At 69.9% G+C, this 22420-nt stretch overlaps 1 protein-coding gene across 3 annotated transcripts in view; it reads left to right on the forward strand.

Annotated features, from left to right (window-relative positions):
* The window catches only part of ELFN1 (extracellular leucine rich repeat and fibronectin type III domain containing 1), a 74398-nt gene extending 53639 nt beyond the window's left edge, over positions 1-20759 (forward strand). For all 3 annotated transcript variants that reach the window (XM_089320889.1, XM_051830561.3, XM_089320888.1), the window contains exon 2: positions 16211-20759. In XM_089320889.1, coding sequence (XP_089177015.1) covers positions 16385-18763 — 2379 coding nt within the window. In that variant the 5' untranslated portion in view covers positions 16211-16384 and the 3' untranslated portion in view covers positions 18764-20759. The remainder of the gene's footprint in view (positions 1-16210) is intronic.
* The last annotated feature ends 1661 nt before the right edge of the window (positions 20760-22420 follow it).

Consider the following 22420-nt stretch of genomic DNA (forward strand, 5'->3'; position numbering starts at 1 on the left):
TGGATGGACAGGTGGGTGGATGGATGGACGGGTGGATGGACAGGTGGGTGGATGGATGGACACCTGGGTGGCTGGTGGACAGATCCACGCATGGCTGAATGACAGACGGTGCAGCAGGAGCGGCGGCGGATGTGCTGCGGGGTGAGCGGGCGATGGACAATGTGACCCACAGGCACCAGAAGATGAAGGCAGGAAGCTGGGAGAAGTGGGGGTGTGGACACTTTCAGGGTGCTCACGTTGCCACGTGGCAGCTGGAGATGCTGAGGCCACACTGGGGTCCCCCAGCTCAGAGCCCACGAGGAGCAGAGCGGGGCCTGCAGCCAGACCCCAGCTTCCTCCCATGGTGTCCTGCCCCAAAGAGGTGAGGTCCAGCCCAGGGCCCCACGGAAGCGGACCCTGGTCCCGGCGGATGGACAGACGTCCGGACCTCCTGGGCCAGGGCAGTGGGGTCAAGGGTCGGGGTCTGGCCCCCGGCAGCAGCCACTCACCGAGCACCTACTGTGTGTGGGGAGAGTGCTGGTGGCCGGAGCCTCCCCGGTGGCCATCTCTGCTCTGCACCCAGGGCGTGGCCAGGCTGTGTCGATGGCTGGGCCAGGGAGCTGGGGTTCATCTCGGCAAAGTGGCCGTTCACAGCTCGGTAGGCCTCGGCATGGGGAAGAGGGAGACGCCGCGGCACGAAATCGCCGTTCCCAACCAGCGGGCGCTCGCTCCAGGCTGGGCTCACACATGGTGCCCTGTGCCCTGGATTCCGGGGTGACTGTGGGGTGGAGTGGGGAAGTGCGGGGGACCAGGGCGCCCAGCGCCCAGCGCCATGCCAGGCGGTCCTGGAGTGGCCACTTCCCGGCTCTGTGACCATGGCCAGGTCACACCGAGGTGTCCGTCTCCCCAGGGCCACCAGGTCCATGTGCCATGGGCGCTTCATTCCTGCAAGTGGAGCCCAGGTTTAGACTGCCCATGGGGGCGTCCAAGGAGCACGAGACCCCAGCTCCAGGGGCCATCCCTGGGGCCTGGACCGCTCGGGGCAGCCTGGCCGGTGCAGGCCGGGCTCCCGGGAGGGTGCACGTAGCACAGCTGGTAGAAGCAGGGGGGGTGGCTCTCCCCGGCCATCCCGGGAAGAGGGGGAGGTCCTGGCCGGCAGTGGGGCTGGGGGCTGGGGTGCACCTGCCAGGAGAGGAGGAGCCACGGCCAGGCCAGCGGGGCTCAGCGCGGGGCCGCGTCACCCTGCTCCTCGCCGCACACCAGGCGAGAGGCAGAGACGGGAGCGTCGGCTTCCGTGAGCCGGGCGGCCCCTGGCTGGGCGGAGGGCAGTGTGGCGAGGCCAGGCCGGGAAGCCTCCTGGTCTGCGGACCCCTCTCCCCACCGTCACCAGCTCTGGAGCTTTCTGGGGGTCCTGGGACTGCGAGTGACCCTCGTTCTCTGAGCTTCCAGCGCCTTCGCTCTCCCAGGAAGTAGAAGCTGGCCGAGGGCCGGGCGGGCCTCCCTGGGCGCTCTCAGCCTCGGTTTCGCCGTCTGTAGGATGGGTGCAGGGCAGCGTCTGTGGGGGGGGCGTCCCTGACCCTCCCAGGGGGTGTAGGGCCCGGGAAACGACTGCTCCGGGCAGGTACCTCTCACGGCCCGAGTGGGCTCCTGGGGGTGGCAGCCAGGCCTGGACATGCTTGTGGCCGTTTGCATTGTCCAGGGTGCAGCCGGGTGCGGGCCTGTTTCCCGACACGTACCTGGACGCTGTGCACAGCGTGTGTCATGCACAACTGCGTGTGCCGACGCACCCCGTGTGCCCTGGCCCTGTGACCTCACACTGGGGGCCCGGCCGTGTGTCCCGTCCGTGCTGTGCTGTGTGCCCCGTCCCCCTCGCGGGCGCTGGTGGGGGTGGGGCTCCTGGGGCGGGGGATGGAGCCGCAGGCAGAGGTGGGGACACTTCCTGTCGTCCTGCAGGCCGGAGCGGTGCAGCCCTGGCCCTGTCCCCACTCCCACTGCCGGAAGCCCTCGGCGGTCTCCCTTGATCCAGCTTCCTGGCAGGGGAAACATGCTGAAATGCAGCCAGCCCCCCCACCCCCGTGGCCCCGCCCCCGGCAGCCCGCTTCCTCCCGCAGATCCTCAAACACCTTTGCCACAGACCCGGGCGGGCCCAGGCCTCCCCATCTGCTGGGCTGGCAGGGTTCCCATGGCAACGGCGATGACATCACAAAGGGCTGGGGGAGGAGGCAGCAGGGAGGCTGGGCGAGGCCCTGGGGGGGATTCCTGGCTGCTCCAGGGCCATGGCCATCCGTCCCCCGGCGCGTGCGTGTGCTTGGGATGGCAGAGCCGCTGGGACACGGAGAGGCTCGGCCAAGCCCACTGCTCCCCACGCAGGCCCCCCGGGGCCTTGTTACATGCGCTGCAGGGTCTTGACCGAGCTGGCTGGAGATTGTTCCAGAAACCAGGGGCTGTGAGCGCAGGCGGGGCCCCGAGGGAGTAGCAGGGGGACCACGGGGTGCCCCCACCTGCGCCTTCCCACTCAGCCCCTGCCGAGCGCTCGTGCGCACGCCCCTCCTCGGGAAGGGGTGACGGAGAGAGAGGGAGACACGCAGAGATGCTGCCTCTGCCGGCTCGCTCCCCGACGCTCCGAGCAGCCAGGAGCCGGGAGCTCCCTCCGGGTCTCCCGAGCACTTGGGCATCTTCCACTGCCTTCCTGGGCGTGGCAGGGAGCTGGCCGGGAAGTGGGGCAGCCGGGCTTCCCCCGCGGTGCCACGACGCCGGCCCCTTCCTCTTTTGTGCCGACGGAGGGGCAGGGGAAGGTTCTGCTCACGAACCCCGGGCAGCATCCTCCCGGCCCCTCCTGCCTCTGCCCACCCCTGCTGCTCCCTCAGCCCCCGACCCCCGGGGCTGCTCTGACCGACCCTCCCCGGGCCCTGCTTTGCCTGGGTGGACTTGGCGGTCATTCACTCGGTCACGGCCGCCGAGGAGAGGGCGGTGCCGGGGCGTCTCGCGGGGTCTCTTCCTCAGCTCAGGATGCAAATAAGAAACCGGGAACCAATCTGCAAAGAGGCAGAGACTTTTACTTGATGGAGAGAAACTTTGACTCGATTGGCAGGCGACAGAGAGGCGCTGGTCCGAGGGGAGAGGGGTGGGGGCGCCCGAGCAGGCACTGGCTCTGAGGGGGTCTGGGGTTAGGTCCTTGCTCTCCACTGGGTCATGCTGGGCGGTGCCCGTTGCGCGGGGGTTTCACGTGCTGTGCGTGGATTGGCTTGGGGCTCATGGGGGGGTTTCCTGGAGCCTGGTCCCCAGGGACCGCCCTGGGGGGTAGATTTAAAGCCGCGGTCACGCGGGCAGCACAAGGAGCCGTTGGTGGGGGAGAGGCCGGTCGGCTGGGCCTGCTTGTTAAGGACGTTCTGCCTGCGTCCGAGGGGCCCAGCCCCACTGCGCAGCCTCGCTCCCCAGGGTGTGCGTGCAGGGAGCGCCTGAGTGTGTGCCCCTGGGCTGGCGTGGCGAGGGCACAGCAGTGGACGGCACAGCCGTGGCTTCTGCCGTTACCATGGGCTCGGGGCTTCAGCCACAGGCGCTGGCCCTGGGGAGCCGAGTGACAGGTCTGCGGAGATGGCCCTGGGCGAGAGCTCCAGGCAGAGCAGGCCTGGCGGGCTTCCCAGAGGAGGTGACGTGGCCGCGACTCCCTGGCCAGGGGCCACGGTGCAGGCTCTGCTCTTGCTCTCAGACCTTGGGGAAGCCTCTGCCCACTCGGGCCTGGGTTTTGCGGGAGAGGTGACGGTGGTGAGGGCAGGGGAGGGGAGCTGAGTGGGGGGGCTGAGTGTGGGGCTGAGTGTGCAGGGTCGCGGTGGCCACGTGCCTCCGCCGGGTGCCGATCGGTCGCCGTCCGTGCTCCTGCTCTGCTGGCGCGAGTTCAGCTCTCGTTGCCCTGCTCCCTCTGCCTCCGCGCCCCCGCCCCCGGCCCCGCGTGGCCCGGAACTCGGAATACCCGTAGGCGTTCACGCTCCTCCCTCAAGGTTCTGTGGGGTCGGGGCTGCCCCTCGTCTCTGGTCGCCGACGGGGCACCGGTTCTGAGCTTGGCGAGCCCAGCTCTCCCGGGGCGGACGCGCACGGACTTTGCTCGCGAGGCGTTGCCACGGCTTTGTGGTTCCGATCTCGCCGATTCCTCCGTGGGGGTGACGGGCTGAGCGCGGCCTGCCGCCGGGGAAGAGGGCTCACCGCCCCCTCTGCGCCCAGCCTGAGGGGCGGGGCCCGGGTCAGCAGGTGGAGGACTCTGGGCAGGGGGTGGGGCCGGCCCAGCTGTGATGGGGAGGGTGTGGGGAACCGGGGGCCATGTGGCCGCCCCTCGCTCCTCACCCCTGCTGGGTGGGTGTGCAGGCCCCAAGCCCCGCTCCAACACCCGGGCAAGGTAAACTCACGGACGGACAGACAGGCGGACTGAGACACATAGTCACAGCCACACACACGGGCAGGAATCCATCAGCTACGCAGACACAGCCACACACACAGCCACGAATCAGACACGCTTACAGGGACATGTGGACATGCACACACACAGCCACATGAGTCAGACACGCTTACAGGGACATGTAGACATGCACACACACAGCCACATGAGTCAGACACGCTTACAGGAACACGTGGACACGTGCACACACACAGTCACATGAGTCAGACGCTTATAGGGACACGTGGACACACATGCACGTGCACACACACAGCCACACGAGTCACACACGCTTACAGTGACATGTGGACACGTGCACACACACAGCCACACGAGTCACACACGCTTACAGGGACATGTGGACACGTGCACACACACAGCCACACGAGTCACACACGCTTACAGGGACATGTGGACACGTGCACACACACAGCCACACGAGTCACACATGCTTACAGGGACACGTGGACACACACACACATAGCCACACGAGTCAGACACGCTCACAGGGTCACGTGGACACGCACGCAACACACACACAGCCGCACAAGTCAGATATGCTTACAGGGACACGTGGACATGCACGCACACACACACACACACACAGTGAGGCAGTCACGCACAGCCACACCAGGGTCAGCACTGCCCACGGCCCCAGGGAAAGACCTCTCCTCCCCACCCAGCCTCCCGCCCACAACCCTGCTCCTCCTTGTCCTGGGCGCTTTCTCCTGGGACTGCCTGCCGCCAGCCCCAGCACCCTGACCCCACCCCATGGACAGCTGGGGGCAGCGCAGGGCCCGGGCTCCCCACCCCCAGCAGGTGCCCACATGTCCTGGAAGGTGAGGCCATGCTGTTGCGGAGGACCTACCGTGTGCCCAGTGGGGGGCTGGAGACCCTGCCTGGGGGTCAGCGCCGTGCACCAGGCTCAGTGGTCAGTGGGGGGACCGCAGCCCGCTGGCCCTGTCCGGGGCCTGGGGGAGAGGTGGCCCTGGAGCTGGGCTGAGAGGGTGGGGGAAGGCAGCAGCCCCAGCGGGACCAGGACAAAGGCCTGCGGGCTGGGGACGAGGCCAGGGGATGCCAGGGGCCGGCAGCAAGCTCCCGGGACTCGGGGTCACGGGGCTGGAGGTGGGCAGGGCTGGCACGGTGCCGGCCAGCTAATCCAGCACTGCTCAGAATATGCAAATGACATAATGAGTGCTGTTTGAAATGCAAATGTCACGGCCTGGCTGGGGCTGGGGGCTGGGGGGCTGGGCCGCAGGTTCCTGACAGGTGCGCCCCCTGCTGCGGCTCCCGGCCTGGGGAGCGGGGACCAGGGCACAGTGTTCCGGGGGCTCACCCAGGCCACAGCGGGCAGCGGCAGCGCTCGGGGCTGGCCTCCGGCTCCCCACTTGTCCCAGGGCAGGTGGGCAGGGCAGGGAGCCCTTCCTCAGGGGGCCAAGCCGGCCTCCTCCCAGGGAGCCCCTCCTCCAGGCCAGGCCCAGGCATTCCCACAGCGCCCTGGGTGCATGTGTGTGCTCATGTGTGTGCCGCTGTGACGCCTGCCTGCGGCCATGTGCCCGTGCGTGCCCGCAAATGAGTGTGTGCATGTATAGGTGCCACTGTGTGTGATGTATGCGTGAGCACACGCATTCACACATGTGTTTGTGCCTACACGGGCATGCCCACCTGCATGCATGCGTGAGTTCTCGTGTGCACTCACACTCCGTGGGGGATGTGACTGCAGAGTGCGGTCACGGGCAGGCGGGGCTCGTCCAGAGCTGAGCCCGCCCCCGCCCCGGCCCCGCCTTGTGACGCAGGTGGGCCTGGGGGGCCTTGGGGGGTACACAGCAGGCGCTCAGCACACTCTCTGCTCTGGGGCCTCTCTGGACATCCTTGGGACTGATGGTGGCCGGAGCGGGGCCGTGAGCAGGGCCGGGGAGAGGGCAGGTGTGGGCGGGGCCCATAGGGGCCGGGCAGGGGCTGCGCGTGGCCTTGGTCCCTGGTCCCTGGGCTTCTGTCACCTCGCCAGCCGGGCTCGGCCTCATTAGCATATTCAAATGCAGCCGCTGTTATTTGAATTAGCAGAGAAGTAATTAGCTCTAATTGGCGAGCGTCCCCCACTTCCCCACATATTTTTTGGTTATTTGCATCCGCTTCTAACCAATGATTTTGGGTAATTACGCGCCACTCACGCGTCGGCACACGCCGGCTCCAGCGCCAGGTTCCTCGTCGCCGCGGCCTCCGGGGCGCACCTGCTGTGGACCCCGCCTCACCCGCACCGGATGGCGAAGCCCGGCTCCCGGACCCCCTCCCGTCCTGAAGAAGACCCTCCCGGGGTCACCGCACGCCCCGCTCTCCCAGGCCTGGGGATGCGGGGGGACACGCGCCTGTCGCCGCCCAGGGAGCCTCTGCGGCCCGCGGGGGGCGGGCTCCGTGCGCAGCTCGCCTGCTCCCGGCCTCAGTTTCTCTGGCTGTGAGATGGGGATGAGCCTCCTCGGCAGGTGCAGGGGCGGGGCACTGATGCAAGGAGGGAGTGAGTGATTGGCCCTGTGGGCCAATGAGGCGCCTGGTGCCATTGACTGACAGGCGTGAAGCCCCGCACTTCGGGTGTAGCGTAGATGCCGTGGACTGAGGTGCGGGGCGTGGGCTGGGCTGTGTGGGCTCCACGTGCAGGCGGCTGGCCTTGCATGTCTGGAAGGAGGTTCTTGGGATCTGAGCGAGGTGGGGGAGCCGGGGGCTGGGGCGGAGGCCCCTCCCCCAGCGGCAGGTGTGCCCGAGCCCCCGCTGTGCTCGCCAGTGTCTGGAGGCAGCTGCTCGGGGTCCCTGTCCACAGAAACCGCGTGGGAGCTCTGTGTCAGCGCCTGGACTTGGCATGTCCAAGCCGGAGGTTTCTTGGGGCTCCGGGCGCTCAGGGTCTGGGAGGACTGGGGCGTGAGGTCCCGCATGGCCAGAGGGAGGCGCTGTGGGTTCTGGTTCATCCCCACAGGCCCAGGAACCAGGATCCAGGCACCCAGCGCAGAGCCCCCACGGGTGTGGCAGGGCCCCGCCCCCCTGAGCCACTGCCTGCTGCCGTCTCCCAGGGTGCACAGCGTCAGGAAGCTGGGAACCGGGACTCGAACCCAGGTGCTTGGTGCAGGACGCCAGGCTGGGTCCTCACAGCTGCCCGCACGCACACACCTGCCCGGCTCCGGTGAGACGTCTCGGGGTCCCGGGAGCCGTGTTCACAGGGGCGCTCTCCTGCCCTCCTGGAGGGGCCCGCGGGGGCCGCGCTGCCACCCAGACGTCGCCCTGTTCTGATGACCCCGGGTCCGGCCTGCCCCTCCATGGCAGGCCGTGTTGCCCCGGGAGTGAGGTCAGAGCAGCAGGGGCAGTGTCCGGCTGCCCTGGGGCCAGCGCCGCCCCGGGGGAGGGAGAGCCGCCGGCACCCGGGTGCCCGGGACTTCCCGGCCGGCTCAGGCGCAAGGGAAGGGTGACCCTGAGAGTAACTTCCTAATAAAACGGCTCTGATCTATGTGGTCACAGCCCCAGGCTGGGGCTCACTTTCCTCCTGCAGAGAGAGAGGCCGTGGCACTGGTGCACCCAGAGAAGGTCCCCATCCGGGCTCCTCGTAGCTCCCGGCTCTGCCATTGTGTGTTAGCAGTCATCCTCATGGTCTCAGGGCGGCTGCTGCACCCCCAGCCCTTGCGTCTGAGATGCCAGCAGGAAAGAGGGAGGGAAAGGTGAATGAACTGTCCAGGTCTGTTCCCGGCCACTGGGAAGGGAGCGGGAGCACCTGGCCCTCTCCGGCCCGGCTGGCGCTCGTGAGCTGCTTCGCCTGCGGGGCACGGGTGGTTTGGTGTCTGCGCATTGTGGGGTACACAGGGTCCCGGACACCCCCTGGGCCGCCTTCCCTCTGTGCCTGTGCCCGAGCCCCCTGCGGGGCTGCCCAGGTCCCACCAGAGCCCCTGCCGCCCCAGCAGGGCCCTGGGCCTCTGGCCAAGCCCGTCCTGCCCCTCCCCCTCGGCGTTGGTGTCCGTGCCCTGGGCTGGGCCGAAGATGGTCAGTGTTGGCACCTGCCTCCTGCATGCGTCCACCCACAGGGAGCTCACCCCTCCCACGTCCACGTCCACGGGGAGCTCACCCCTCCCACGCCTGTGCCCACGGGGAGCTCGCCCCTCCCACGCCTGTGCCCACGGGAGCTCGCCCCTCCCACGCCCGTGCCCACGGGGAGCTCGCCCCTCCCACGCCTGTGCCCACGGGAGCTCGCCCCTCCCACGCCTGTGCCCACGGGGAGCTCGCCCCTCCCACGCCCACGCCCACGGGGAGCTCACCCCTCCCACGCCTGTGCCCACGGGGAGCTCGCCCCTCCCACACCTGCATCCACCGGGAGCTCGCCCCTCCCACGCCCACACCCACGGGGAGCTCGCCCCTCCCACACCTGTGCCCACGGGGAGCTCGCCCCTCCCACACCTGCATCCACCGGGAGCTCGCCCCTCCCACACCCACACCCACGGGGAGCTCGCCCCTCCCACACCTGTGCCCACGGGGAGCTCGTCCCTCCCACACCGGCATCCACGGGGAGCTCGTCCCTCCCACACCTGTGCCCACGGGGAGCTCGTCCCTCCCACACCGGCATCCACCGGGAGCTCGCCCCTCCCACGCCCACACCCACGGGGAGCTCGCCCCTCCCACACCTGTGCCCACGGGGAGCTCGCCCCTCCCACACCTGCATCCACGGGGAGCTCGCCCCTCCCACACCCACACCCACGGGGAGCTCGCCCCTCCCACACCTGTGCCCACGGGGAGCTCGTCCCTCCCACACCGGCATCCACGGGGAGCTCGCCCCTCCCACACCTGTGCCCACGGGGAGCTCGTCCCTCCCACGCCTGTGCCCACGGGGAGCTCGCCCCTCCCACACCTGTGCCCATGGGGAGCTCACCCTTCCCACGCCCACACCCACGGGGAGCTCACCCCTCCCACACCTGTGCCCATGGGGAGCTCACCCCTCCCACGCCTGTGCCCACGGGGAGCTCACCCCTCCCACGCCTGTGTCCACGGGGAGCTCGCCCCTCCCACGCCTGCATCCACGGGGAGCTCGCCCCTCCCACACCTGTGTCCACGGGAGCTCACCCCTCCACACCCGAGCCCACGGGAGCTCACCCCTCCCACGCCTGTGCCCACGGGAGCTTGCCCCTCCCACGCCTGTGTCCACGGGAGCTCGCCCCTCCCACGCCCACGCCCACCCCTCCCACACCCGAGCCCACAGGGAACTCGCCCCGCCCACGCCCACAGGGAGCTCGCGCCCACACCTACGGGGAACTCACCCCTCCCACGCCTGCATCCACAGGGAGCTCGCCCCTCCCACACCCACACCCACGGGGAGCTCGCCCCTCCCACGCCTGTGTCCACGGGGAGCTCGCCCCCCCACACCCACACCCACGGGAGCTCGCCCCTCCCACGCCTGTGTCCACGGGGAGCTCGCCCCTCCCACACCTGTGCCCACGGGGAGCTCACCCCTCCCACGCCTGTGCCCACGGGGAGCTCACCCCTCCCATACCCACACCCACGGGAGCTCGCCCCTCCCATGCCTGTGCCCACGGGAGCTCGCCCCTCCCACACCTGTGCCCACGGGGAGCTCGCCCCTCCCACACCGGCATCCATGGGGAGCTCGCCCCTCCCACGCCCATGCCCACGGGGAGCTCGCCCCTCCCACGCCTGTGCCCACGGGGAGCTCCCCCCTCCCACGCCTGCACCCATGGGGAGCTCCTTCCTTTTCAAAACATTTAAACTGCGTGATAAAATATTCAAGGCATCTCAAATATTTAAGAAATGCCCACTAAATATTTCACCAGTTATGACACGTCCGGCGCGGCCGGGGTGGGGGGGTGAGGAGTGAAGCAGGCCGGGCCTGAGCGCCCCTGCCCTATGGGAAGCCCCCACCCTCGCCCCCGCCCGGGTCAGCTGCCCGCCCAGGGAGCCCTCGCTGAGGCCGGGATCGCCGCCGGCCGGCCTGTGCGCAGCCGCCTCTGGCCGGGCATGGACGTGGGGCGGCTTCCGTGCCGCGTGCCTGGCTGGGCCCCTTTTCCACTGCTGTGTAGTACTCCGCAGGGCACAGCCTCACACTGCCCCCACCCCGCTGGACGTCTGCTGTGGCGTTTGGGTCGGCGCCCACGGCTTCCCCGGGAGAGGCCCGGGCTGGGCCCTGCTGCTGTGAGCCCCTGCCCAGGGCGGCCGGAGGGCGGAGGCCTGGGAGGGGCACGCCTGGGGCCTGTGCCGCTCACACACCGCGGTGTGCATCTCCGGCTGGGGCCTCTGCTGTGCCACGGGGCTGCCCTGAGTGCCCGGTGCGTGTGGCGTGGATGGGCAGAGCTGGACAGAGGTGGCCATGCTCACAGGCTGGGCCCCTGGGGTGAGGTGGCGCCGTGTCCCTGCCAGCCCCGGGCCTGGCTTTCGCTCCGTGTGTCACCCAGGAGGGGCCGCGGGTCTCGGCCGCGAGCCCCCTGCAGCCTCTCCACGTGTGTCCACGTGTGTCCACGTGATGGCTGCTCCCTGGGACCCAGCCCCTGCCCAAGCCTGCCCCTTCCCGCCCTGGGTTGGGGACCCCAGTCCCTGTCCGAGCCACCCCCCGACAGCGGGAGGTCTATCTCTGGTCCTGCAGGTGGCTGTGACGTAGCGGGGGCTCCTTGCTCAGTGGTGCCAGACCGGCCCAGGCTCTGGGTCTGGGGTGCGGCTGCCGCACAGGGGGCCCGGCCCGAGGCTCCCAGCCTGGGGCAGTCCCGGGGGGGCACCTGCCCCTCCCCCCCATTCCACCCAGGTGCAGGCGGGCGAGGGAGCAGGTGTCCGGTGGTGGTGGTGGTGGGGCGGCTCAAGACCGCGCCGAGAGCCGTGAGGGCCTGGACGCCCCTGCTCAGGACTCTGGGCTTCTGCCCCGGGCCGGGTCCTGGGTCGCCCACGGTGATTGTACCCAGGAGGAGGCCGCAGCTCCGAGCTGTGCCCCGCCCCCACGAGCCCCGGCCCACGGTCACCCAGCAGTGAGGTGGGCGGCTGCGGGGAGGGCTGCTCAGGGAGCCGAGGCCTGGGGACCCTCCCGGGGTGCTCTGCTGACAGCCCCCTGCCACTCACCCACCCACCCCTCCTGACGCGGCTGCCCGGGCCTCACCCTGGGTTTGTTTTCAAGTTTTGTTTGTGTATGGGCGGCGGGGGGGGGGGGCTCTCCCATCTGCTGGCGCACTCCCCAGATGCCCACAGCGGCTGGGCCCGAGCCACCTCCTGCCGGCTACAGAACCGCTAGTGGCTGCCGGACCCGCCCGGCCGCCTCCTGCCCTGGCAGCCTGACAGGGCTGCAGCACCCCAGCCCCTCTCCCCACGCAGCCACCCTCGGCTTGGGGGGTTCAGACTCAGGGCTCCGAGGAGCCGGGGCCGGCCTGGGCTGCAGGGCCCCCTCAGAAGGCCGCCCCGACTCGGGCTCCCCGACAGGTGCACCTCCTGGAGCCCCCTCGGAATCCCGCCCCCAGCACCAGGCCCCGAGGCTAGCCCAGGTGCAAGGGTGCTGAGATAGACCTGCCTCCAGGGGTGGGCAGTGCCTCCCGTGGGGGAGGGGTGTCGGGGTCTGTGTCCATCCGAGCTGGGGTGGCCGGGGAGCGGGCGTGGCGGGGAGCTGGGGTCTCCCAGGGCCTCTCTGTTCCCCCGACCCCAGCTCTTCCTTACAGGGCGGCCCCTGGCGTTTGCCACGAAACACCTGGAGCCACGGAACCAGGGGCTCCCTGAGGCAGTGAGACCGGCCCCAGCCCCCAGACTGGCAGAGGCTCAGGAAGCGAGCCCGAGAGTTCCGGGTTGCCAGCCCCCCGGGAGCCACCAGCCGGCTGGTTCTGCAGAGCGTTGGGGGGCGCACCCAGGAGCAGGACGAAACCCCGCGTCTGCTCCCGCCCAGGGCCGCCTCTCCCCACGCCAGCCATTGGCGCGCACACCGCTTCCGCTGCAAACTTTTATTAAAAAGCCGAACCCGGCAGCGCTGGCGCGGTCTCCACGGCTGTGAGCCGCGAGGCGGAATTAGCTGGACTGTGATTATCTGTGGGCCGTGCCGTTGGAGAGCGAGCCGCCCGGGAGAACCGAGACGTAATTTAATAGGAGAATTTAATATGGCAGGTGCCGGGCCGGACATAAAACAAATGCACACAGATCGATGGCTTCCGCCTGTAGTAGAACCGCGTGGGCCGTGGTGCTGGGGTGACGGCAGTGAGGCCACCACGGAGCCGCCCACAGCGGGCCTGGGGAGCCAAGGGCAAGAGAAACCCAGGGCCCTCACCAAGACCTGGGCAGGGGGCGTGCCGGGCGGGGGGCGTGCCGGGCGGGGGCGGGGGCGGGGTTCCCTTCTCGGCCTGGGTCTCGGTGGTCCCCAGTCCTCCTGTGCCTGTGAGGCCTCTGCCGAGGGCAGCAGAAGCCACGAGGGGACAGCGCGGGTGGAGACGTCGGGAAAGCGGCGCGACAGGTGCAGCCCCCGCATTGCATTTTCGCGGGTCCAGGCCGGTGGCCGTAGGGGGCAGGGGGCGGGGAAGGTGTGGCCTTGCCGAATCCTGGTGTTGCCACAGAGCTTTTGGGGGTAGCGGGGGGACACAGCCGTGGTGCTGGGCGTGGGAGGCTCACCTGTCAGCCGGCGCCTGCCCGGCACCGAGTAGTGGCCTCAGGCACGTGGCGGGGTGGCCGTGGCACTCCCACTGCTGCCCTTGGCCTGGGCCATGAGTTCCGTTCCGTTCCCCTGTCCCTGTGGTGTTGTGCTTCTGAGCCGGGCACAGGTGTGCTGGGCGCAGAGGGGCAGGGAGGGAGCTGGGCCCTGCCCCCACCCCGCAGGGCCGTCCAGCACCCAGGAGGCCACGGTTAGTGTCTCCCAGCTCAGGACCATGGGAAGGGGCGTGCGGGGCCCAGGGCACCACCGGGGGGGAACCGGCAAGATTCTGCCTTCAGACAGGCCCACCCACCATCAATGCAGCCGGAGAGACTCGGATCAGACTCGGCAGGACTTCCCGCTGCGGGGCTGGCAGGGGCGGGGGTGTCCCTGGAGAGGCCGACACCCGGTCCCCGCCTCGGGGGACGGCGGGCACCGCGCAGTGCTTCCTCCCTCCAGCCACCATACATCATGTTTTTTAATTTAAAAGGATGCACGGCAGCATTAAACGCCGAGTCCCTAATTAACTCCAGCGCAGCCCGGAGCTGCAGCCCCGGGGGAGGAGCGGGAGAGCCGCCCACAGCAGCGCCCCGGAGGCCGGGCTCGGGGACCCAGCCCCAGCCCAGCGGCCCCGGTCAGGGAGCAGGCAGGGGGCCCGGACCCTGTGGGCGCCCCCAGCCCTCCCCCCACACAGCCAGGGCTGCAGGGCCCTCTGGGAGTTCTGGGGTGGGCAGGAATCCGCACTCGATACAGAATCGGATCTGAGAGGGAGAGAGTGAGCAGGAACCCCCTCTGTCGGTCACTCCCCGGTGCCGGCAGGGCGGGCCAAGGCCGAGAGCTGGTGACTCCGGGCCGTCTCCCCAGGTACTGGAGCCGCAGGGTGTGCGTGGGCAGGCGGCTGCAGCGGGACAAGGCTGTCCTGCAGCGTCCCCGCCGGCCCAGGAATCTGCATTTTCACACACAGCCTGGCGTGGGCCCCGGACCTCACCCTGGAGCCCTTGCTGGCGGGACACGGGGGCGGGGCCCTGTATGCAGCAGGTGCTTCCTGCGTGCGGGTCAGGGAGCAAACAGGAGGTCCCCCTTGCTTGCCGTGCCGCTTGCGGTGAGCAGGGCCAGGCCCCTGCAGGGTTCACGTGCAATGCCCAAGGTCACAGGGCAAGGTCGTGGGGCACGGGCATGGCGCAGACAGGGGTCCCCTCACCCCCGCCCAGTGCCCTGGGGGGCGGGGCAGGGCCCGCTGAGGCCGGGGGCCTGTGAGAGCCGGCCCTGCTGACTCAGCGCTGCTGGGTGCCCAGTCTGAGCCGGAGCCAGCGCCGCTGTGGACGACCGGCAGGCAGGGAGTGGACGGAGGGAGCCCGGGCGGAGCTCTCTCTGCGCCTCCCTGGGTAGCGGCTTCTGCTCTGGGGGCGGAGGGCATCGTGGGGGGAGATGGCCGCCCACAGAGCCCCCAGCCCTCCGTCCCCCTTGACGACGGACGCCCGTTTGACGGAGGGGAAGAGGCTGGGGCTCACACACGTTCAGCGCGTCGCCCAAGGTTGCACCGCTGAGCCAGCGCCTGCGACCCGGCCTCAGACGGCCTGCACCCCGCCTTGGGCTGCCCGCCATGGCTGGGCCCTGCGGCAGAGCCGGGCGGCGGCCCCGGGGAGAGCCAGGCTGCAGAGGGCAAGCATGAGCGGTGAGCACGATCCATCGGCAAAACCTAGGGCCCGGCAGTTATCGCTGGTGTCGGCACCCATCCCCCGCACACCTGGCCCTCGGCCCGCGCTCCCGACGCAGAGCGTCCACCCGTCAGCAAAACGCTCCGTCCGGCGCTGGCCCCGGCCCCAGCCCGCCCTGGCCTCTGGTCCGGCCAAGGGACGGAGAAGCGGTGCCTTCAGAGAGACGCACCGTCCCAGCCCCGCCGCCAGGGTTATGCAAGCCGGGTGGTTGCCGGGAACCACGGCACTGCTTCCCTGTTCCGCCCTGCACAGGCGGTGCCCCCCGCGGTGACGGACGGGCCCTCTGCCCCGGGGGAGCAGGTGTGAGCGCGTGTGTGCTTGTGAGCAAGAGTGCACACACGTGTGCACAGGAACCTGTTTCTGTGCCGAGGTCCGCCAGGGCACACTGGCGCTGCGTGCACACCCCGCCCACACGGCCACCATGCTGTGCCCGCGTGCCCAACGCTCGTCCAAGTCCTCCTGCACGGGACCTGTGGCCCACGCAGGCGCAGGGCGTGGCAGGCGTGCAGAGGCCCCGTGTGCAGGTGCCCGCGTGCCCGCGGGCAGGCACCTGCCAGTCTCTGGGGCTTCTAATCCTCCTTCGCTTGACTTTGGGTTATTTTGAGCGAGAGATTAAAGGTGATTAGGATCGCACCGCGAGGCGCCTGTGGCCCAGGGCACCCCCTCCCGGGGGCCCAGGGGACAGAGCCGACTCGGGTCAGCCACGGCCTCCCCTGGGGCTCACTGCCGCCCCCACCCCCACCCCCGGCACAGGCAGAGGAACCCCAGGCCCCCTCGCAGGCCGTCCTGGCCTTGCTGGGCCAACCCAGAGGGGCCCTGTTTGCAGCCCCCTCCCCCAGCCTCCCCTCCGCCCAGGCTGTCCGGCCCTGTCTGTGGGGACCCTACCCCAGTCACGGGGTCGGGGGAGGGGGTCCCCAGGGACCTCAGAGGCGGCCTCTTCTGGCCCCCGGCGTCCTGGGCAGAGCTGCTCCTCCCAGACTGGCTTGCAGGGGCCTCGGTGCGCCAGGGGTCACGCAGGAGCTCAGACCCCGCAGCCCCGCCGGCCAACCTCCGGCGCCTCGGAGGACCCCGCCCAGCGCCCGGGCGCCCCCTGCAGGTGGCTCTGCCGCCCCGCAGCCAGGCCCTCCTGGGCGCACAAGGCGAACCCAAGCAGGGGGCGCCCCGCGAGGCTGCAGTGCATTCCCGCCGGGGCACCCCGTTCACGCGCTGGCCGAGGGACCGCGGGCCTCGTCTCTGCCTGCTTCCCCACTCCACCAGACCTGTGCCACGCGTGGCGCGGCCTTTGCGGGTCTTGGTTCTGTGAGGTCGGCCATGAAGGCGGTGGCCCGTCCACTCTGCACATGAGACCGAGGTCTGAGCTCAGCCCCGGAGCCCCCATCACTCGCTCCTTCCCCAGCCCCCCACCCCAGGGCCTGCGCACGTGGCCGGCTGCCCATGACCCTCCTCTTCCCTTTTGTCTTGCAGCCGGGACCTCGGAGCTGCGGGCGCCCCCGGGCGCGAGGGGAAAGACGCCGTGGGCGCTGCAGGACGGCGGCGGACGACGAGGGGCGCCCCTCCCTGCTCCCGGGGGGCGTGGCCATGCGGCGCCCCTGAGCGCGTGGGCTCCTCTGCTCCCGGCCCCCTCCCCCGGTGCCCCCGATGGCCGGGCGCGGGTGGGCGGCGCTGTGGGCGTGCGTGGCGGCGGCCGCCCTGCTGCACGGGGGCGGGCTGGCCGGCGCCGACTGCTGGCTGATCGAGGGTGACAAGGGCTTCGTGTGGCTGGCCATCTGCAGCCAGAACCAGCCTCCGTATGAGGCCATCCCGCAGCACATCAACAGCACCATCGTGGACCTGCGGCTGAACGAGAACCGCATCCGCAGCGTGCAGTACGCCGCGCTCAGCCGCTTCGGCAACCTCACGTACCTCAACCTCACCAAGAACGAGATCGGCTACATCGAGGACGGCGCCTTCGCCGGCCAGTTCAACCTGCAGGTGCTGCAGCTGGGCTACAACCGGCTGCGCAACCTCACCGAGGGCACGCTGCGCGGGCTGGGCAAGCTGGAGTACCTGTACCTGCAGGCCAACCTCATCGAGGTGGTCACGGCCAGCGCCTTCTGGGAGTGCCCCAACGTGGTCAACGTGGACCTGTCCATGAACCGCATCCAGCAGCTCAGCGGGGCCACCTTCGCCGGCCTGGCGCGGCTCTCGGTGTGCGAGCTCTACAGCAACCCGTTCTTTTGCTCCTGCCAGCTGCTGGCCTTCCTGCGCTGGCTGGCCGCCTTCAGCAACGCCACGCAGGCCCACGACCGCATGCAGTGCGAGTCGCCGCCCGTCTACTCCGGCTACTTCCTCCTGGGCCAGGGCCACCAGGGCCACCGCAGCATCTTGACCAAGCTGCAGTCCGTGTGCACCGAGGGCGCCCACGCGGCCCAGCCCGCGGGCCCCCCCCGCCCCGCCGCCGCCGCCGCCGCCAGCGCTGGCCGCTCGCCGCCGCCGCCGCCGCCGCCCCCGGAGCCCAGCGAGGCGCCCTGCCCCGACGGCGAGTGCTTCTCCGGCGACGGCACCACGCCACTGGTGGCCCTGCCCACGCTGCCCACGCAGGCGGAGGCCCGGCCGCTGCTCAGGGTGAAGCAGCTCACGGCCAACTCGGCCACGATCCTGGTGCAGCTGCCCAGCCCCTTCCACCGCATGTACACGCTGGAGCTATTTAACAACAGCAAGGCGTCCACCGTGTCCCGGCTGACCAAGGCGCACCAGGAGATCCACCTGGGCAACCTGTACGCGCTCACCAACTACACCTACTGCGTGGTGTCCACCAGCTCCGGCCTGCACCACAACCACACCTGCCTCACCATCTGCCTGCCCAAGCCGCCCGGCGCGCCGGGGCCCGCGCCCAGCCCCTCCACGGCCACCCACTACATCATGACCATCCTGGGCTGCCTGTTCGGGATGGTGCTGCTGCTGGGCGCCGTGTACTGCTGCCTGCGCCGGCGCCGGCGCCCCGAGGAGCAGCACAAGGCGGCGGCGGCGGCGGCCGCGGCGGGCAGCCTGAAGAAGAGTATCATTGAGCTCAAGTACGGGCCCGAGCGGGAGGCGCCCGGCCTGGCCCCGCTGCCGCAGGGCGCGCTGCTGGGCGCCGAGGCGGTGCCGCGCATCCCCTACCTGCCGGCCGCCGCCGGCGACGTGGAGCCCTACAAGCTGGCGGACAGCGGCGAGCCGCCCAAGGCCAGCAAGGGCAGCTACATGGAGGTGCGCACGGCGGAGGCGCCCGAGCGCAGGGACTGCGAGCAGGGCCGGCCGGGCCCCGACAGCCAGGGCTCCGTGGCCGAGATCTCCACCATCGCCAAGGAGGTGGACAAGGTCAACCAGATCATCAACAACTGCATCGACGCGCTCAAGTCCGAGTCCACCGCGTTCCAGGCCAAGCCCGGGGCCGCCGCCGCCGTCGCCGAGCCGCAGCTGCTGCTGCTGTCCGAGCCGCTGGCCGCCAAGCACGCCTTCCTGGCGCCCGCCTACAAGGACGCCTTCGGCCACGGCGCGCAGCGCAGCCCCCGCGCCTTCCGGGCCGACGCGGCCTCCGAGGGCAAGTACCTCGAGAAGAGCTCCCCGGCGGCGGCGGCCGTCCTCACCGTGCCGCCCGCCGCCGACAAGGGCCGGCCGTGCGCAGAGCACCGGCACTCATACCCGGGCCCGCACGCCGCCGAGCCGCCCGCGCCCGTGCCGCCGCACGAGGGCCTGGGCGCGCGCAAGCCGTCCATCCTGGAGCCGCTGACGCGCGCGCGGCCCCGCGACCTGGCCTACGCGCAGCTGTCGCCGCAGTACCACGCCCTGAGCTACTCGTCCAGCCCCGAGTTCGCCTGCGCCGCGCCGCACAGCATCTGGGAGCGGCTGAGACTGGGCCGGCGCCGCCGCAGGGACCACGAGGAGTTCCTGGCGGCCGGGCACGCGCTGCGCAAGAAGGTGCAGTTCGCCAAGGACGAGGACCTGCACGACATCCTGGACTACTGGAAGGGGGTCTCGGCGCAGCACAAGTCGTGAGGGCGCGGGGGCAGTGCGCGCGCGGCGGCGGCGGGGGGGGGGCGGCCAGGCCGGAGCGCGCCCCCACTCACAGTGGGCACAGGGGCGCGGCCAGGCCGGGAGCGCGCGCCCCCACACCTGGGCACGTGCGTGCACACGTTGGGCCCAGAGCGGGCACCTCGGTGCGACCACGCGCGCACGCACACACACGTGCAGGGCCGCATGTCAGGTGCAGGGGGCAGGTCCAGGCCTGGAGCACACGTCCACATACGCGGGCACAAGTGTGCACACGCCGGGCGCAGGGAGTGTGGCCACGGCTCGGAGCAGGCACCTGGGTGCGACCAGGCACACACACACACACACACGTGCAGGGCTGCATGTCAGGTGCAGGGGGCGTGTCCAGGCCTGGAGCGTGCGCCCCCACACCTGGGCACGTGCGTGCATACGTTGGGCGCAGAGTGTGGCCACGGCCCAGAGCGGGCACCTCAGTGCGCCACACGCGCGTGCACACACATGTGCAGGGCCGCATGTCAGGTGCAGGGGTCGTGTCCAGGCTGGGAGCGTGCGCCCCCCCCCAGAGCAGGCACAGCAGGGGGTGTGGCCACAGCCCAGAGTGGGCCCTCGGTGGGATCACGCCCCCCCCCACCCCTATGTGGCATGTCAGGTGCAGGGGGCGTGGCCAGGCCTGGAACATGCTCCCACACACATGGGCATGTCGGGCGCAGGGGGCGTGGCACGGCCAGGAGCAGGCACCTCGGTGCAACCATGCACACACACACACACACACACACGTGCAGGGCTGCATGTCAGGTACAGGGGTCGTGTCCAGGCCGGGAGTGTGCACCCCCCCCAGTGGGCACACAGGGGGTGTGGCCACAGCCCAGAGTGGGCACCTCAGTGTGACCACGCCCCCCACGCCCTTATGCAGCATGTCAGGTGCAGAGGGCGTGGCCAGGCCGGGAGCAGGCACCTGGGGTGACCACGCCCATACACACACTTGCAGGGCCGCATTCCAGGTGCGGGGGTGTGGCCAGGCCAGGACGCGCACCCACACATGCTAGCACATACACGCACGCGCTGGACGCAGGGGTCGTGGCCGCGGCCTTGCGCAGGCGCCTAGGTGCAACCGTGCACACACACACACGTGCAGGACTGCATGCCAAATGCAGGGGGTGTGGCCATGGCCATGCGTGTGCTTGCACATGCAGACACATGCACACACATGGGGGACTCAGGGGGCGTGGTCACAGCTTTGTGTAGGCGCTTCTATGGCCGTGCACACCCACACGCGCACGCCAGAGCAGGGGGCGTGGCCACGGCCTAGAGCGTGCCCATGCACGCAGACAGCCGTAGTCACATGTGGGATGCAGGGGGCGTGGCCATGGCTGCGAGCCAACACCTGGTGTCCCCCACGTGCACACACGTACACACACGTGCACACATGTGCACACACACGTACACACACACACACGCCAGGGACTTCGGAAAACTGTGTCTTAGGGATGGGGGCGGGGGGATCTTTTCCAGTCTCTTCCTCTCAGTTCTTCTCTGCCTTTGTTCTTTTCCTCTCTTTTCCCTTTTTTTAAAAATAAGATTCAAATTCTTAAAAAAAAAAAAAAAAGACAAAACACGGGTCGTGGGGGCGTGGCCAGCCCGGTCCTCTCCCGCTGGCCCCGTCCGTGGCCTTCCGTGGACTCTGCTGTGCCCACCCCTCCTGTGTCACCCCGGCTGGGGGACGAGCCCGGCTGGAGGTCCTGGGAGCCCCCACCCTGGCGGCCGGAGGCCCTGGGAGCCCCCACCCTGGAGGCTGGAGGCTCTGGGAGCCCCCACCCTGGAGGCCGGAGGCCGTGGGAGCCCCCACCCTGGAGGCCGGAGGCCCTGGGAGCCCCTACCCTGGAGGCCGGGAGTCCCGCGCGACCCCAGCGCCGCCCCGCGTGGGCGTTCTGTGTACAGAGAATGACTTCTATATTTGCTGTGAACGGAGAAACACGGTGTCTACTAAAGTCCTCAACTCCAAGAGCTGTCGCCTGGGTCTTTGTGGGGGTCGGGGAGGGCAGGGATTCCGCGGCGTCGGTCCTGGGGGGCCCTGGGGGGCGTTCCGAGGCTGCGGGGCCGGGCCTGTGGCCAGGGACCCCTCCCCACGGCCCGAAGCCTCGGCCGACAGGAGAGGCCGGCGTCTGGTCCTGGTCCAGCCGCACACACGCATCACACATGGACCCAGGGAAACCTACGAGGCCCGGGCAGCGCCGCCAGCCCCGGGCGCCCCGGACAGGCGCCTGCGATGGCCGCAGTGTTCAGGGGCTCAGAGTCCCAGGCTCTGGCCTGACCCTACCTGCGGGGCTGGTGGGCTGGGGTCGGCAGCCTCTTGTGCACTCCCGGGTCCTGGGGGGGGTCTCACACTGTGTGCACTCCCAGGTCCTGGGGGGGGGATCTCACACTCAGTGTGCACTCCCGGGTCCTGGGGGGGGATCTCACACTCAGTGTGCACTCCCGGGTCCTGGGGGGGGATCTCACACTGTGTGCACTCCCGGGTCCTGGGGGGGGATCTCACACTCAGTGTGCACTCCCGGGTCCTGGGGGGGGATCTCACACTCAGTGTGCACTCCCGGGTCCTGGGGGGGGTGTCTCACACTCAGTGTGCACTCCCGGGTCCTGGGGGGGGTCTCACACTCAGTGTGCACTCCCAGGTCCTGGGGGGATCTCACACTCAGTGTGCACTCCCGGGTCCTGGGGGGGGATCTCACACTCAGTGTGCACTCCCGGGTCCTGGGGGGATCTCACACTCAGTGTGCACTCCCGGGTCCTGGGGGGGGATCTCACACTCAGTGTGCACTCCCAGGTCCTGGGGGGGTGTCTCACACTCAGTGTGTACTCCCGGGTCCTGGGGGGGTTGGCAGCCTCAGTGTGCACTCCCGGGTCCTGGGGGGGGATCTCACATTCAGTGTGCACTCCCGGGTCCTGGGGGGGGATCTCACACTCAGTGTGCACTCCCGGGTCCTGGGGGGATCTCACACTCAGTGTGCACTCCCGGGTCCTGGGGGGGATCTCACACTCAGTGTGCACTCCCGGGTCCTGGGGGGGGTCTCACACTCAGTGTGCACTCCCGGGTCCTGGGGGGGATCTCACACTCAGTGTGCACTCCCGGGTCCTGGGGGGGTGTCTCACACTCAGTGTGTACTCCCGGGTCCTGGGGGGGTTGGCAGCCTCAGTGTGCACTCCCGGGTCCTGGGGGGGGATCTCACACTCAGTGTGCACTCCCGGGTCCTGGGGGGGGATCTCACACTCAGTGTGCACTCCCGGGTCCTGGGGGGGTTGGCAGCCTCAGTGTGCACTCCCGGGTCCTGGGGGGGGATCTCACATTCAGTGTGCACTCCCGGGTCCTGGGGGGGGGAATCTCACACTCAGTGTGCACTCCCGGGTCCTGGGGGGGAATCTCACACTCAGTGTGCACTCCTGGGTCCTGGGGGGGGAATCTCACACTCAGTGTGCACTCCCGGGTCCTGGGGGGGGAATCTCACACTCAGTGTGCACTCCCGGGTCCTGGGGGGGTTGGCAGCCTCTGTGTGCGCTCCCGGGTCCTGGGGGGGGATCTCACACTCTGTGTGCGCTCCCGGGTCCTGGAGGGGTTGGCAGCCTCTGTGTGCGCTCCCGGGTCCTGGGGGGCACCGGTCACCTCCA

The sequence above is a fragment of the Oryctolagus cuniculus genome, chromosome 19 (assembly GCF_051225735.1).
Source record: "Oryctolagus cuniculus isolate XC-2025 breed Fujian yellow rabbit chromosome 19, ASM5122573v1, whole genome shotgun sequence".
Classification (NCBI taxonomy): Eukaryota; Metazoa; Chordata; class Mammalia; order Lagomorpha; family Leporidae; genus Oryctolagus; species Oryctolagus cuniculus.